The sequence below is a fragment of the Eptesicus fuscus genome, chromosome 13 (genome assembly GCF_027574615.1).
Source record: "Eptesicus fuscus isolate TK198812 chromosome 13, DD_ASM_mEF_20220401, whole genome shotgun sequence".
NCBI lineage: Eukaryota > Metazoa > Chordata > Mammalia > Chiroptera > Vespertilionidae > Eptesicus > Eptesicus fuscus.
In genome coordinates, this window is record NC_072485.1 from 77,846,156 (window position 1) to 77,863,220 (window position 17,065).

The following is a 17,065-nucleotide window of genomic DNA, read 5'->3' on the forward strand; positions in this document are numbered from 1 at the left end:
CCCTACGAAAGAATGTGTTTCCCTGTATTCTGGGCCATCTAGGCAAGATATTTCCATTGTTGCCTGAAACCCATTTTCTAGTAATATCCTGGACTGGGGTTGGCGAACATTTTTCTGTAAAGGACCAGGCAGTAAATATTTTAGACTTTGTGAGCCATAATCTAACTACTCCACTACTCAACTCGGCCCTTGTGGTGCAAAAGCAGCCAGATAATACACAACCAGGTGGCATAACTGCATTCCCAATAAAACTTTATTTACAAAAGCAGATGGCTAGCAGACCCCCACTCTAGACTGTGAGCTCCTTGAGAAGGAAGGCTCAGACTAGGAGTGAAATGGTCCCAATTTTGCCAAGAAGGAAATGGAAACACAGTCACAGATTTTTGAAGAAGGCAAGAGTAGAACTATAATTGGTGTATTTTCACAGGTGAAGTGAATACAGATGCGGCACTTCTCACGCTAGATCTGAGCTAGTTGGGAAAATGAAAGCAAACACACAGCAAACAATCTTGTCTTCACAGACCCTACCAACTCGCCTAGGTCTTAGCCAATTCCTATGCAGGGTAAGTTCTACACAATTTAAAACTATGAGGTTGAACTGGGTGGTGATAGCTCTGAATTGCTTTTCAGGTGTTCCCAGAGCTCAGAGCTGGTGAGTTCATCCTGTCTTTGTACACCTTAATTTTCTGTCTGGTTTAGTTTCCTAGCCCAGGAACCCCAGACAGGTTATAAAACTGTCTGAAAATAAAGGCTTTGGTGTACTCCCATGCGTGCAGGAAGAAGAGCTTCTATGGAAAGTAACCTCACTGCATGACCTGATCATAAGTTTCAAACTGGGCAGGTCACGGTCCACAGTCACACCCAGGCATAGAGCTTCTTTAGTAAACGGCTTATCTTTGGCTTAAGCAGGCTCTGTCGATTGTTCCTGTGCATCTAGGTTAGCATACCTTTGACATAAGCATAACCCTACACTCCACTTCCCCATTGTTATCCCAGTTTCTGCGTCTGTAAAATGGAGGCTGAAGCAGCTCACAGTGCTACTGCAGTGATTAAATCGCCGAACCTGCAGGAAAGTCACTGAACCAAGCACAAGGCTTGGCAAGTTGTAAGCTGCCATCGCTACTGTTACTAGTAAGACCCTCCCCTCCCCAACGCGGGCACCCAGGGGTTGGATCAAGTCTGAGAGAGGAGGGCAGGAATATGGCAGGGTCACCCCTCGGTTCTCTGTATACCATTGGGGTACATCTGATCTGACCCTACCCCAGGCCCGGCACGCCGATCGCTGCAGCGAGGTGCCCACATCCAAGCCGGCAGAGACCCGCATTAACCACTTCCGCCAAAGACCAGTCTGGAACAGCGACTTCCGGCCCGTGGGAGACATTGCTTGACCACCCGTGGTGGGCGGGGCCTGTAGAAACCACGCCCCTCTCTCGGCTCGCATTCAGCGGCGCCAGGCACCACCTAGCGGATCCCTGTGCCTGCAGAGGCTGCCACGCCCCACCCAGGACACGCCTCCCAGTGACGTCACTTCCTGGCGGCCGGGCGGGGCGGGGCGGGCCCGGGCGGCTGTCCCGAGCGCTCCGGCTCCGGGTGGTTCTGCTCCACTGCCGGCCACGTCCCCACGCCGGACCGCGGGCGCCTCACGCCGTCCGAGGGCCGCTCGGCCGCTGCAGGCCTGCCGCGCCCGGGTAAGAGGCCTGCGCTGCCATCGGGATGCTGTGGCCACGGCTGCCGGGACGGGCTTGGGGCTGAGAGAAGGAGGTGGGGGGCTGGAGAATGAATGGGGCACGAGAGGCAGAGCAGGGCAGGAAGAGGAAACGTGAATGGGGGCATCGAGTGCAAGGGAATGAGGACTGGAGGTGTCCACTAAGAAATGTCCAAACCTATAAAGAATTTTATGAGTTTATTTGAGCCAAACTGATGACAATTGCTGGGAAGCAAAATCTCCAGGAGTTGAGAAAATGCTCTGGAGAAGGGCAGTTTGCAGCTTAAAGGAGGAGACTTAAGGAGGGGTACATGAAATTCGTCGGTGGTAGATGAAGGGGGCAGGAGAAAGCAAAGTGGGGGAAATCCCTGGGATGGAATGAAAAGTAGACCGGACAGACACATGCATACTTTTACACCGGTGGGCATGGGGTAGCTAATTACCATTTACATAGGCAGTATTTGGGGAACAAGATAACAATGAGGGTTCTGTGTTCTGGTTGGTGGGTGTGCCCTGAGTTGTCTGGGAAAGGAAATTGCTCTGACATTCTGTAGGTATGTTACCTTGGATGTAAAAGTAGACAGGCTCCCTTAAAGTAACGGGTCAAGGAAACTACAGGCCTAGGACATACCACCGCCATAACCCGCTTTTAGTTGGGGATTTTTATGTTCAGACCGTCCTATGTGGTTACTTTCAGTTTCTGAGTTTGTAGGGCCTGCCATGCTGGCCTCCCCTGGGCTTGTCAGTTTTAGTATGGGGTCCCTTTTTCCGCCACACGGGCAAGGAATAGGGGAGAGGAAGAAACAGAAGACTAAGACTAAGACTCCAAAGGAGTGTGGATGCGGGGGCCGGAGAGGCAGGAGGCAGGGGATCGCAAACCAGAGAAGAGGCCCAGGCTGTTCCAGTTTGGGAGCAGCAGATGGGAACGTTGGGACACTCCCGTGTAGGCGGGGCACTGAAAGGTCCTCTGAGGGCAAGGATGGGCCCAGGAAGTGTCCTACCTGGGAGGGGTTGTACTTTTCCATCTACTTATCTGCCTCCTCCATGTGGTTCTGGGTGGCAGCTTAACAGTGTGTGCATTTAACTGTTAGGCTAATGGGAGGAGTCAGCATCCACCAAGTTTGCCATCAACCATGAATGTGGCACTTACAATTCTGCCTATAATGTTTTGTTTTCTCCCCAAAGGAAGCATCTCTAAAATTTCGATAAACAGGCAAGGAAAGTACTTAAAATACCGACTTTTCTGCTTATGTGCCAAACTTGCCAAGCACAGGCACCTTGCGAACAAAAACTAGGCTGCCGATCAGCATGTAATTGTGATACCAAAGCTTTCAGAAACCCGGAAGCAATCAATGTAATTAAGACAGTATCCACTGCTCAGGTCCCCGTTGGCCACTGGGACACATCCTTTGGACCACAGGACAAGGTCTATCTACACAAAACCACACGCCTGTGTCCGTTGGGTTCTGTTATCAAAGTTCAGCCAGGTGGCGTGTCAACATAGGTGTCGTCGGTCCGCCCTGTGTTTGCTCTCACAGCCCCTACTCCCTGGTATGTATAGTTTTTCCAGCTTGGAGTAGGGACTGGGGTCATGTCGCTGCTGCTAAAGAAGTGTTACCAGAGCCATGGAATGCGGGGTAACAGGTGTAGTCCCTTGCCAAGCCGGAGGATTCCTGTGTTGGATCTTAGGAACCTGTGTAAGCCAGAAAAAGGAAGCAAGCATGTTGCAGTCTGATGTCACGTAACTTGCACGCAGCACCCTGCATATAACAAATAGGTCTGTAAAAAGAGTTTAAAACCAAGCCAAGGTTGGGAACACAAGTCATCGGAGGCAGGAGGTGTTGAGAGGCGTCACAAGGTCAAGGGCCAGAACAGGATTGGGAAGTTGACATCAAGAGCCGTCTGGGGCTCCCTTTTTTAAAAACAAAACAAAACTTTTTATTGGTTTTCAAGAGGAAGGGAGAAAGAGAAACATCAATAATGAGAGAAAATCATTGATCGGCTGCCTCCTGCATGCCCCCTACTAGGGATCAAGTCCGCAACTCAGGCATGTGCCCTGACTAGGAGTCCAACTGTGACCTCCTGGTTCATAGGTCAGTGCTCAACCACTGAGCCAGGCCGGCTGGCCAGGCATGGGGCTGCCTTTTTGATGGAGTGGCGCCTGGCTCGTGGGGGTACTGCCTCCTCTGCAGAACTTGTGGGAGCTGACCCCTGAAAAGGGGGAACTCCCAGCACCAGCCTAACCTCCTGTCTTCCCATCTGCCCTGGTCTCCCTCCCACTCGATACTAACTTCATTCCTTCTTGCTTATTTCCCTCTTGCCCAGGGGTCTCTTTACTTTCCATCTAGCAGAGTCTGAGATCTTGATCTGTCTAGTCTCCAGATAATGAGAATAACTGGCCTGACCCTCTTTTAAGGTTCACTGAAGCCTTTGCAGGGGAAACTGTTGTTTTAAATCTTGTGAATGGTTTGTCTACTCTGAGCCAACTTCCCAGATTAGCACAGGACCCCACAAATTAATCCTGACATTTCGAGTAGGCTGTTGGAAAGTGGAGGCAGGACCATACCAGAGAGATGAAGTCACGGCACAGCAAGGGCCTGTTCTCGACTCTGCACCGCAGCCAATTCCCGGTTCCGTGGGAGTGACCCGCAGTCCCACCGGCTGGGAGTGAGCAGGCAGTGATGTATCGGGCAGAAGTTAACTGAGACTCTTGTGGAGTTTCCTGAGAGAGCCTGATGGACATGCTCCGTGTGTGCACTCGCCTTGTGTGTGTGATTGTGTGAGTGATTGTTTGTACACATGCATGGGTATGACTGCATATGTATGCATACTTATACCTGTGGCAGGGTGCATTTTTGTGTAGCTGTGAGTGGGAATGCAAGCAGCTGTGTACACACATGAGTGACTGCATGCTCACATGCGTGTGCCTGGGCATGTATGTATGTGTGTGCATAGGTGGGCATTTGTGTTAGGGAGTGGGCCCATGATGGTCCTCAGGCATCACCACTTGCTAATGGCAGCCACGGTAGGAGGTGATGAGTTCATGTCCGGAGCTTACGTGAACTGTTCAGCAATGGGAGGGTCATTTGTGCTGATTAATATATTTGCATTGCTGTCGTATCCCTGGATTCCTCTAACGTTTTGGTTGGCTTTTAAAAAAAAAATGCATCTCCTGTCATGTAAATAATAAAGTTACTCTAAATTATAAAATCCGCAGGTGAAACTGTATCAGGTGGGCCTGGAAGCTCAAATTACTTGAAAAAAATCAGACATTGCTTTCTTTTCTTTCTTTTTTTAATATATTTTATTGATTTTAAAGAGGAAGGGAGAGGGAGAGAGAGACAGAAACATCAATGATGAGAGAGAATCATTGATTGGCTGCCTCCTGCACACCCCCTACTGGGGATTGAGCCTGCAACCCAGGCATGTGCCCTTGGCCGGAATTGAACCTGGGACCTTTCAGTCCACAGGCTGACGCTCTATCTATTGACCCAAACCAGCTAGGGCCAGGCATTGCTTTCTTTCATTGAAGCCTTTCAGAGTGTTTCCCAGAAGTGACACAAGCTTGTTAAAAAAAAAATAAAAAGATCTAAAGTAGAAAATGAAAATCACCTGTGAATCTGTTCCCCAGGGATAACCATTATGAACTTTCTGGTATACATCTTTCCAGTCTGCTTGACATGTGCCTGTTTAGACAAAAACAGGATCGTGGTGTGTGTACTGTGTGTGACCTGCTTGTTTCACTTCACGTTCCACGCTGGGCATCTTCCCATGGCAATAAATAGACATTTGTGTGTTTTTTAACGGCTGCCATAGTATTTTATATATGGATGGGACCCTCTTTTACGTAACCGTTCCGATTTTTTACTCTTATAAATAGCACCGCGATGAACATCTTCGTCGCTCTCCACGTTGTACACCTGTCCTACTGCTTCCTGAGAAGGAATTCGGGCGTAGACAGTGCCGCCCAGAAGCCGTGCCAGGGAAAGTTTTGATACATAGCCTCCTTTTCCCAGCTGACCTACTGAATGCCGCCTATTGGGTGCCTCCCTGCTCACCGACTGTTTTCCTCCTGCGTTTCCTAAGAAGTGTTTGCTCTTCTTCAAACCCTAGATGCGACAGTTACCAGGCGGGAGCATCTGCCCGTGTCCCGCAGGTTCCACAAAGCATGCCGTGGCCCGGGAGCGCTCCTCGCAGCTGCGCTCACCGGCAGAGCCAGACCGCACCTGGCAAGCGCACCGTGCCCAGCCCGCAGCCCTCCGAGCGGGAAGATGGCCCAGCCCGGGAGCTCGCCCTGAGCACCTGCCTCTGGTGAGTGTGTGAAGGCCGGGGTCACCTGCTGGGGATGGCACAGTGAGCTCGGACGGGACTGTGCAAGCTCAGGGAGCCTCAAGGGGAAGGAAAGGCAGCCAGGCCCAGAGGCCTGAGCCTCCCAGAATCCAGGAGGGGCCCGGACTGTGGCTCTTCACGTCAGAGGTTCTGCCTTCTGAGGTCCTCCAGGAGGGTGGTCCAAAGGTGGGGACAGGTGGGGGCCGTGTGGTCGTCTGCGGCCTTCACCTGTTTCTGTGACACAAACGCCAGTCACCACAAAAGATTCTCAGCTTGTGTCGCCATACCGTAACACTGTGGGAGCTCCCGTGCACAGCACCTCGCTGACGCCGGGGTAAAGGCGGTGGGTGCCTCATGGCAGAAGGGGCTCTGGGAGGAGACCTGTCCCAGGACAGGAGGGAAACGGTCCCCGCCTGTCCCGGGGTGAGGCGGGGAGGAGGAAATCCGTCCGGCACATCGATCAGGCTGTCCCTGCATCTAGGAACCCCGAAGTTCGCTGCGCGAGCAGGGTTGTAAGCTGCAGCCTGTGGGCGGGCCGGCCTGCCTGCCACCTGTCTTTGCAAACACAGTTTTAGTGGGACACAGCCACGCCCCTCGTGTACAGATCCTCCACGCCTGCGTGGCGCACCAAGTCTCAAATGTTTGCTGTCTAGCTCTTTACAGGAGGTGTTTGCCAGCTCTGCTCTGGAGGTTTGTAGCGAGAGGACATTGAGCCTGAGGCCTGGGGTGCATTCAGGAAGCCCTGGCACCTCATCCCACCCCAGGCGACCCAGCTCCAGGCTCAGGCGCAGGGCCACGCATGCCCAGACGTGACTGGCTGGAGAGAGCCATCTAAATGCATTCATTTACCAAGAGCCCAGCTGCATGGCCTCGGCAGATGGGGGGTGGAGGAGCGAGTTCTTCGTGCCCGGGACCTTCACTCCGATTCTTCCCTCTCATGACAGTGTCTGTTTCTTCTCTCCTCTCCCCACCCCCACTTGTCTGTCAAAACAAAGAATGCCCTTGCTCTCTAGAAGACAGATGCAAACCTGCGTGTGGGAGGGCTGAGGGACCTTCCAAACCTGTGAGCCCGGGAGCCCTCGCAGACGATTCTGGAGGGCAAGTGCAGGATGAGTGAGATCAAGTCAGCGACTCATGGGGAGGGGTCAGAAGCACCAGGGGATGTGCCGGCTTCCAGAAGAGTTTGTGCTCAGATGGGGTTTGCAGTCATGGGCCCACCCTACGACAGTCCCCACCGATCACAGCGGGCAGAAAGCCACCATGTGGCGGCCCCAGAAACATCCCTTTATGCTGCACGGGCTGTCTGTGGGCTGCTGGCTAAGCCAGGCTCTGCACTGGGAACAACAGGTCCTCCACGTGCCCGGGACGGGGGCGAGGGTAGTGGAGAGGCCAGTGGGGCCAGACTTTGGAGGCCGCCTGGGCCGTGTTAAGGAGCTTTGGGGTCATCTAGGGAGGGAGGGGTCTGAGCCGTGGAGGCAGGGTCAACTTTGTGGGTTGCCAGGGTCTTTTGGGGCAGCTGTGGGGTGGGGGTGGGGGCAAGTGGACCAGGGCAGCGAGGATTCATTTGTGACGCTTCGCACTGATGGGGGGACACAGAGCCTTTCCGGTTACCAGGAGCGGCCTGGCTGCAGGGCTGTGCTGGGCGAGGAGCCGGTCGGGATGTTCATTCCGTGCCCTCGGCTCCCTCCCATGACGCTCCGTGGAACTCGGGACCCGCACGGTGAGGGCCCCGTGGGGAGACCGAAGGCCTAAGGTGGCTTCAGGCAGGATTGACTTTGGAGGGCTCTTGGGAGCCCCATCCTTGTTGCCTGCCCTTCGAGTCCCACCGGCCTGCCCTCTGCCCGAATCGAGCGGCGAGTCGGGGACTAGGCATGCCCATGTGTGGCCAGTCTGCTGCCTGGAGGACCATGTGGGACTCAGGCCGTCGGGCAGGGCTGAGGACGGGGTCAGGGGCACCCGGGGCCAGCGGGATGTGAGGTGACGGGACACTTGAGGTCAGCTGGCCCCTCAGCTCCCTGTGGCACCCCTGCAGCAAGGAATCCCAGCCTGCCAGCACTTGAGAGGGACCCAGGGTGAGTGTGGGAACACCCCTGTGCACCCCAGTCCTCATCCCGGCGAGGCTTGGCCATGGTGGCATTTCCGGAAGTTTCTGCCGTCATGCTCTCTCCCGCAGGTGGACTATTTAATTAGTGGGGTGTACGCTGGGCTCCTGCAACCAGTCCTCTCAGCCTGCCCCCCGTCTCGACAGTGGCACCCCCTCACCAATTCCACAGCCTCCTGGGGCCTCGTCCCTGCCTGCCTGCATCTGCCCACCCTGCCCCTCACCTGGTGGACACCCTGTCTAGTCTAATCCCAGGTCCCACCACACTGTCCCTGGGCCCCACCCTGCTGCTGTCACCTGCTGCTTTCTCCCACTTGCCTCCCAGCAGGTGGATCCCACCCATCTTCTAGAACAGTGGTCGGCAAACTGTGGCTCACGAGCCATGGTTTGCCGCTCTGTTGACTAATGAGTTTGCTGACCACTGCGTAAGGCATTACCCTTACCAGAAGTTTTGTTTTATTGTTTTTTTTTAATATATTTTATTGATTTTTTTTACAGTGAGGAAGGGAGAGGGATAGAGAGTCAGAAACTATCGATGAGAGAGAAACATCTATCAGCTGCCTTCTGCACACCCACTACTGGGGATGTGCTCGCAACCAAGGTACATGCCCTTGACCGGAATCGAACCCGGGACCCTTCAGTCCGCAGGCCGACACTCTATCCACTGAGCCAAACCGGTTTCAGCTTACCAGAAGTTTTGACTTCAGGTTAAAGACATGAGTACATTATTAAAATGTTTTTTAAGTGTTTTTCCCTAAGGCAGTGGTCGGCAAACTCATTAGTCAACAGAGCGGCAGACCGCGGCTCGCGAGCCACAGTTTGCCGACCACTGTTCTAGAAGATGGCTTAGGTGCCACTTTCTCAGGAAACCTTCTCTGACACCCACTCGCCTGAGTTCAGTGCCTCCTCGGCCCCTGTAGCATCCGGTCCTCCCCACCCTCACCCGGTCTCCCAGAGGACCCGCCTTCAACTTACCCTTCAAGGCCTGCCCGGTGCCGTCTCCTGCACGCTTCCTGCTTGAGTCACGCCTCGGCTCCACGTGTGTGCCAGCCGCAGTGACCTCTTTTCTGTGTCTCCCAAGACGGCAGGCTTCCTGGAGGCACTGCGTGGCTCCCACCTTCCTGTACTGTGGCTGCCGGCACAAGAGCAGGCCCTGGGGGTACTGGACGGTGGGGGGGGGCGGGGGGGGCGGGCTAAGTGGCATCTCCATGTGAAGGGCCTGGTCTGTGTCCCGCGGCCACGGGAGACGCTGAGGAGGAAGACTTGGCCCATCTTGGCGGTCAGAATGCCTTGGCCCTTGCTCTGCTGCCCCCTCAAACCCTGAATGCTGGGGTGGGGGGTGGGCACTTGGGGGGTTGAGACTCATCGTGGAACTGGGTCAGGAAGTGCGTTAAGCCATCACACACAGACCCTGGTCAGGTCACTAACCACCCATCTTCCTGCCTGCCAGCCTGGTCGAAGCACGTGGCTCGGTTGGCACGCCAGGCCAGGCCAGAGCCCTGCACACGGCGCAGCACTGTACCCAGGCCAGGCCAGGCTGTGCGTCACTGACCGGGCGCCTTGTCTCTCGATCACAGACCCCTCGGCCACGTAGCCGGCCTCGTTAGCAGCCCGAGAGCGCGGCTGGGAGCCTCGGGACCGCCAGCCCTGCTCCCAGCTCACCCACAAGATGTGGACAGCCCTGGTGCTCGCCTGCATTTCCTCCTTGTCCTTCTCCGAGAGCCGAGTGGCACCCCAGGGTCCAGGTGAGTGAGGAAGCCGGGAGATTGCTGCACAGGCCCCAGCGCACCCTGAGCCCGAGGGGTGTCTGCAAGCCCCGGCTGAGAGCGGGGAGCCCCCGAGCTCCACGGGGCCAGGCTGGGGAGGGCTGTCAGGCGGAGCTTCTGCAAGCCCAGCCCAGGTAGGGCCTGAGCGGGTCTCTGGCTTGACCCTGCAAAACCTCCTTACTTGCAGGAGCCTGGTCTCTGCTGGGGCGTTTGTCCACTCAGACCTCAGACATTTAGTGGCTGCCGCTCTGACAGGGCCTCCTAACCCACCCCCGGGCATCCCGCTTCAGAGCCTTCATGAAGCCGAGAGGTCCCTGGTGGGAATACCTGGGCGGCGGGTTATCTGCTCTGTAGCCACACGGTGTGTTTGAGGGTTTAATGAGGAGTCACGCCTGTGATGTGAGACTCACCCTGTCTGCTGTTTTGGGGATTGGATCAAAGAGCGAAGCTCTTAAGCCTTCCATGGGCTTGGGGTTCAGAGAGGGCAGAGTGCCAGCTGCCCCTGGGGTGGGCTGCAGGCCAGGCGTGGCAGCGAGGAGAGGGGGAAGCTGTGCACACCCCTCCCTGGTCTCTCTGGGCCCAGGAGACCGGCCAGCGAAGCCGCCAGCCGCCCCCTGATCGTGCCTTTTTCTCTCCTTTCTGACTTTAAGTGCCCTTCGACTTCAACCAGACGCAGGCTGATTTAGTCACAAAAAGCACATCCAGGGAAACGACTGACAGCATCTTTAACCAAACCTCAGAGGGCGTGACGACGCCCTCTCCTGTCACGTTGGCCAGAGAGGCTTTGGGAGCCAACCACAGCTCCCCTGCCGTCACAGCAGGGAGGACACCCGGGAATGACGTGGGCGCCTCGGCAGCTGCAGTGGGTCCCGCCAACCTCACGGACTCCAGGGTGCCCACGCCGACGTCCACACAGCCCACGCCGACGTCCACACAGCCCACGCCGACGTCCACACGGCCCACGCCGACGTCCACACGGCCCACGCCGACGTCCACACGGCCCATGCCGACGTCCACACGGCCCACACAGACGTCCACACGGCCCACGCCGACGTCCACACGGCCAACCCCGGCGTCCACGGCCGCTCTCAGCACACCCCACACCCAGGCACCCAGCAACGGTACGTTGCCACCAGCAGCACCTCGGACGACGCTGGCCACCAGCATGCAGACTGCTGCCACCGCCACGGCAAATGCAGGCAGCGCCTGGGGCTCACCGAGTCCCGCCGAGCACACCCCCCGCCACTCCACAGCCAGCCCCACGCTCCCCACGAGTCCCCACGCACTTAACACATCCACACAAGGTCCCACCACCCAGCCGTCGACTGCCCGACCCGTGGCAGACACAGCAAGTGGGCCCACCCCGCCCCTCGAGAACACAACCCCAGAGCTCACCCGCTCCGTGGCTTCCATGTCCACCACAGTGGTGACAGCTGAGGGGCCGGCTGCCAGCACAGTGCCAGCTCCTGTGCCACAGGCCAGCCCCACACCTGGGATGGAGGCCACGTCCCCCACAACACCGCCAAGCCCTGTTTCATCTCCAGGGGGGGTCACGGGGGCTGCCACGCCCTCCACACTGGAGCAGGTGCGGCCTGAGGCCACAGGTGGCAGTGCTTCCCCCGGGCCAACCCCCGTGAGCTCAGGGGACCCCAAGATGCCAACCACGGACTCGTGCCAGCTCAGCACCCAGGGCCAGTACATGGCAGTCACCACCAGGGCCCTGCCCCTGTCCCCCGTGAACAGAGGGGAACTGCTGGCCATGCTCTTGCTTGGGGTGGCCCTTCTCTTCGCCGTCGTGGTCCTGTTTGCGCTGCAGGCCTACGAGAACTACAAGAAGAAGGACTACACGCAGGTGGACTACCTGATCAACGGGATGTACGCGGACTCAGAGATGTGAGGCGGCCGCGGCCGGCCTTCGGCTCCAGCTGGACCCTCGGGGGCGGGGCCCTCCCCTCCTTCCAGTTCCCTCTGAGACCAAACCAAGTGCTTCCAAACCCTTTGGTGCAATCCAGGAGACCCGCCAGGCGGTTAAACATTCAATTACGGTCAGATTAACTCCACGTCACTAAAAGGCTGCTTTCTTTTCACATTTATTTTTGTAAGCGGTCGTGTTGACGGAGCAGGCAGTGATTGGGGCGGGGGACCCTGGTGTCAGACCCTGGCAGGAATGAAAGCAATGACCGCTTTCCCTTCCGGGCTTTCCATTCAGATGGTGTCGCCCTGTTTACGTGGCCCCGCCCACCTCGCCAAGGGGAGCCTTTGCAGGTACGAGAGGCCCCGGACTTGGCTGTGCCTGGACTTGGCTGTGCCTGGGCCGCTTCCTTGGGCTTCCCTCTTGTGCCCAGGCCTGCCCACACCCAGCGGAGGGGTCTCTGGTGCCACGCGGAGACCGCCCTTTCCTCTAACCCCCCTCCCCCGGACCATGAGGTGGTGAACCGCGTGGAGTTTGATTTGGGCATGAAATTGCACCCGCCGTGTGAACCGCACCTGAGCCCCACGCTGTAGCCAGGTCAGCCTGGGCCTGCTGCGCCCCCACTCGCAGTGGCCCTGCACATGCGCACTTGCCTCAACTGGTCGTTGTCAGCACCTCGACCCAGGTCATCCTGGAACCCGGGGAGCCCCAGGCCCCAGTGAGTGCCGGGCCCACTCCCCTCGGCAGGACAATTGCTCTGGGTTCCTGGCTCTACTTCCCAACACCAGTGGCCCTCAGAGCCACACTGTGTCCTTGTCGTGTACCGGCTACTGTCCTGCTTAATGCAGGGAACGCATTGCGCTCCCCCCGAACCCGGGGAGATCAGCTTCCCTCCCCACTTTATTTTTTTAAAAATTATTTGTAGCCCTAACCAGTTTGGCTCAGTGGATAGAGCGTCAGACTGCGGACTGAAAGGTCCCTGGTTCGATTCCGGTCAGGGGCATGTACCTTGGTTGCAGGCACATCCCCAGTAGGGAGGTGTGCAGGAGGCAGCTGATCCATGTTTCTCTCTCATCGATGTTTCTAACTCTCTATCCCTCTTCCTTCCTCTCTGTAAAAAATCAATAAAATATATTTTAAAAAATTATTGATTTCAGAGAGGAAAGGAGATAGAGATAGAAACATCAATGATGAGAGAGAATCATTGATCGGCTGCCTCTTACACACCGCCTACTGGGGATTGAGCCTGCAACTCGGGCATGTGCCTTTGACTGGAATCGAACCCGGGATCCCTCAGTCCACAGGCCAACGCTCTATCCATTGAGCCAAACTGGCTAGGGCTTCCCTCCCCATTTTAAAGACATGTCCACTGCGGCCCAGATGGGACAAGCCACCCCTGGGGCCGCAGTCGGTAAGCCCGGCTCTCTAACTGGAGTTGACCCTTGAACAACACCGGGAGGGCTGAAGGCACCGGGCAAATCCCCACGTCACTGCACTTGGCTCTCCGCACGCAGATTCCCAGGGCGAGTCGCTCTCGGACCGCACGGCTCCATCGCCATCGCGTGTGAGTGAGTGGCCTTTCTCTGCCCAAGGCAGCGAGAGCTGACGGGCAGCACGCAAGGCTGGGTACCCAGGCCGGGTCTGCAGCTGCTGCTCCCCGCCCAGAGCAAGCGTGGAATGTGCTGGAGCTTGGCTGCTTCACCTGTGAAGTGGGGAAACGGAATTAGCATCCGACATGGACCTGGGGGCGGGGGAGGGGCGGCCACTCCTGCTTCTCTACCCAGAAGCCTGAGGACGAGACGGATTTCGTCTGACCCCAGGTCCCCATCACAGAGGTCTCCTGAGCCAGGAAGAACTCATTTAAGTTCTTCCTCCTCCAAAAAGGGATTTCAAATGGCCCATGATAAAGACCAGGAGAGTAACTCCCAGATCGGCTGAGATGATGTAAGAGCCAGGGATGGAGAGGACACAGGTGGGGAGACGGGGTCAGAACTTCCCCGCCGCCCTCGCCAGTCCTCAGCCCGTCTGTCCTCACTGGTTGGCCCACAGGCCCAGGGGCCCCTTCCCCCGCTCCGGCCTTTGCTGACGGAGCCGAGCTGTGACCAGCGGCTGAGCCCAGCAGCCTGCGCCCTCCTGCTTCTCCCTTCCCCGCCGCACACCTGAGCCCGGCTGCACAGGTGGTGGCAGGTGCTGTGGCTGGGAAGGCGGGTGGGTGTTCCAGGCCGACCTCGCCATCCTTGCGTCCTGAGCTCCAGGCCAGCTGGCAGCATTGCTCCGCGACAGGCTGCTCTGTGAAGGGCAGGCTCCACCCCTTGCTGGTTGAGTTTCACCTGGAGCTGGAGCCCCGAACCCACGTGAGCCCCAATCCACGTGAGACCTGAACCCACGTGAGCCCTGAATCCACGTGAGCCCAGAACCCACGTGAGCCCCGAACCCACGTGAGCCCTGAACCCACGTGAGCCCCGAACCCACGTGAGCCCCAATCCACGTGAGCCCTGAACCCACGTGAGCCCCGAACCCACGTGAGCCCCAATCCACGTGAGACCTGAACCCACGTGAGCCCTGAATCCACGTGAGCCCAGAACCCACGTGAGCCCCGAACCCACGTGAGCCCTGAACCCACGTGAGCCCCGAACCCACGTGAGCCCTGAATCCACGTGAGCCCCGAACCCACGTGAGCCCTGAACCCACGTGAGCCCCGAACCCACGTGAGCCCCGAACCCACGTGAGCCCCAATTCATGTGAGCCCTGAACCCACGTGAGCCCTGAACCCACGTGAGCCCCGAGGGCGTTCTCACAGACCAGGTGCCCTGTTCCTTTCCGGGCAGGTAGGACAAGGGGCCCCACTGGACTGGCTCAGCTTGTGATCAGGGGCCTCTGCTGGTACCCCTACATCCAGGGAATCGGGGCATGGATGTCACAGGACCTGCCTGTCCCTCAGCCCCAGCCAGGGACTCCCCGTGCATCGTTGCTCACCTGAGCTGGAAACCTGTGCTTCGTCCCGGAGTCCAATGGACCATCCTAAATATTCCTACGAGCAAGGCGTTCTCCTGGCCGGGGCCTGCTGCTGCCCGGAGGGGCCTGCTGCTGCCCGGAGGGGCCAGCCCGACCCAGCGCTCTCCACCTGCAGCCAGGGACCCCTCCACACGCAAACCTGCAATTTTCCTGGCCAATAGCCCTTCCCGGGATACAAGTCAAGCTGTGCCCAGCAGGGCAGACCCTTCCAGGGGTTCCCTGCTGAGTGGAGCATGAGGGCCAGCGCTGGGCTCCAGACAGCCACAGAGAGCCCCTCCACGCAGGCTGTCCAAATCTGGGGGCCACAGGTCCAAGCCCTGGGCTGTCCCCTGGGTAGTGACCAGGTAGCCATTCCTGGCCTGCGGGAAAGTCCTGTTTAGCATTAGGTCATCGGGCACTTATTTTATTTTATTTATAAATATATTTTATTGATTTTTTACAGAGAGGAAGAGAGGGATAGAGTTAGAAACATCGATGAGAGAGAAACATCGATCAGCTGCCTCCTGCACACCCCCCACTGGGGATGTGCCCGCAACCAAGGCACATGCCCCTGACCGGAATCGAACCTGGGACCCTTGAGTCCACAGGCCGACTCTCTATCCACTGAGCCAAACCGGTTTCGGCTCATCGGGCACTTATTGAGCGCCCACTGTTTGCTAACCAAGTGTGGATTCAGAGATGAAGCTGCCCACCCTGCCTCCGGAGCACACGGTGTAATGGGTGGGGCACCGGGAAGATGGGAAGAAGAGATGGGCACACCAGGCCCTCCTGGGAGCTCAGGGCGGCCGCCCAGCAGAGGGGACTCAGAGCCTCTCCTCCGGGCCTGTTGCCATGCCGCTTCAGTGCCCAGAGCAAGACTGGCACACGGGAGGTGGGGGTCTACTGGGTGCATCCAAGTCCACACAAAGGCCACGGTAGAAGTGAGAGACCGGCGTGGCCCCAAGGGGGCGCTCTTCCCTTCACAGCGAGGAAACTGAGGCAGGGGAAGGCCAAGTCGCTGCCCGAGGTCATCCTCCAATTGGCAGGATAATGCACTCCAGGTCTGTCTGTCAGTCTGTCTACAACGGTGGCACAGACAGCCTGGGGGCGTGGAGATGCCTTCTCTGGGGCCACACCCACGTTGGGCGCCCAGCAGGCGGGGCCGTTTCCTCTGGGACAGCCAGCAGCGCCCCTCCGCACCCCACTCCCATCAGGAAAGTGCAAGGGCTCCACCTGGTGGCCGAGGCTCCTTCCAGCACCCTTCTCTCACCGTGGGTGCTGCCCGTGGCCAGAGACAGTTCTTGGGGGACTCCCTCCAGCCCAGCGCCCCTGGCACCGGACGCTCCCCGGTTCCCACGCGGGAAGAACTCGCACCTGTCAGTGCTCCTAGGCCCGGGGTCTCCTACTCTGAGACAGCCTTCTCCGGGGAATTAGGGCATTTGTGCCAGTGACTGTCTCTCCGCTTCAGGGTCCTAAAGAGCCTCAGGTGTGGGCGGGGCTGGCTCCTCCCGTGAGCTTCTCCTGGGGCAGATCTGCCTCCGAGCTCCCGGGGTTCCGGCAGAATCCGGGCTGCTGGCCCGAGGCTGGGGGCTCCCTCACTCTCTTCCTGGCCACATGGCTCACTCCCTGCATGGCAGCCTGCTTCTTCAAAGCCAGCTCGGGAGAGGGTCCCCAAGCCAGATAAACATCAAGGTCTTCTAAACAATTAAAGGTGTACAGGCTCAGGGGCATCAAGCACATCCACTATACTGTGCAACTATCACCACTCCTTCCAGAACTCTTTCCTGGTCCCAAACAGAAACTTCTCATCAGGCAACAGCTCTCCATCTCCCACCCTTCCTACCCCCGCCCCCCCGCCCTGTCCCCCTCCCTCAGTCCCCGCAAGCTCTGTGCTACTTTCTGTCTTTACGAACTGGCCCATTCAAGATAGAGTGGAAATGCAATATTTGTCCTTTCATTTCATGACTTGAGTCTTTTCTTTTTTTTTCCTCTCAGTTAATACACACACACACTCCCTGGATTTTTAACGAAGATGAAAATGCAAGTCAATGAAAAGAGAAGAGTCTTTCAACAAATGCTGCTGGAACAACTGGAGATCCGAGAGAGAGAGAGAGAGAGAGAGAGAGAGAGAGAGAGAGAGAGAGAGAGAGATATCCTCAACCTATACCTCACACCTTACATAACAATTAACCGAGCCTGGCTGGTGTGGCTCAGTGGTTGAGTGGAGGCACATGAGCCAGGTCAGGGCACATGCCCGG

General features: G+C 57.4%; 1 protein-coding gene across 2 annotated transcripts; it reads left to right on the forward strand.

Moving 5' to 3' along the window:
• Positions 1 to 1,574: 1,574 nt before the first annotated feature.
• C13H11orf24 (chromosome 13 C11orf24 homolog) lies at positions 1,575 to 11,992 on the forward strand. Of its 2 annotated transcripts, none has more exons than XM_054724896.1 (4): positions 1,575 to 1,688; positions 5,819 to 6,016; positions 9,713 to 9,880; positions 10,552 to 11,992. In XM_054724896.1, exons 3-4 carry the CDS (start codon positions 9,805 to 9,807, stop codon positions 11,796 to 11,798), a joined length of 1,323 nt encoding a protein of 440 aa, XP_054580871.1. In that variant the 5' UTR covers positions 1,575 to 1,688; positions 5,819 to 6,016; positions 9,713 to 9,804; the 3' UTR covers positions 11,799 to 11,992. The 2 variants fall into 2 exon arrangements, with proteins under 2 accessions (XP_054580871.1, XP_054580872.1); XM_054724897.1 differs by lacking the exon at positions 1,575 to 1,688 and adding an exon at positions 3,073 to 3,256.
• Positions 11,993 to 17,065: the final 5,073 nt, after the last annotated feature.

What these genes read in the sequence shown, in the direction of transcription:
- C13H11orf24 (XM_054724896.1), top strand. Translation starts at nt 9,805, where the DNA reads ATGTGGACAGCCCTGGTGCTCGCCTGCATTTCCTCCTTGTCCTTCTCC. An exon ending in AGTGGCACCCCAGGGTCCAG is followed by an intron (nt 9,881 to 10,551) that starts GTGAGTGAGGAA and finishes TCTGACTTTAAG; the next exon opens with TGCCCTTCGACTTCAACCAG.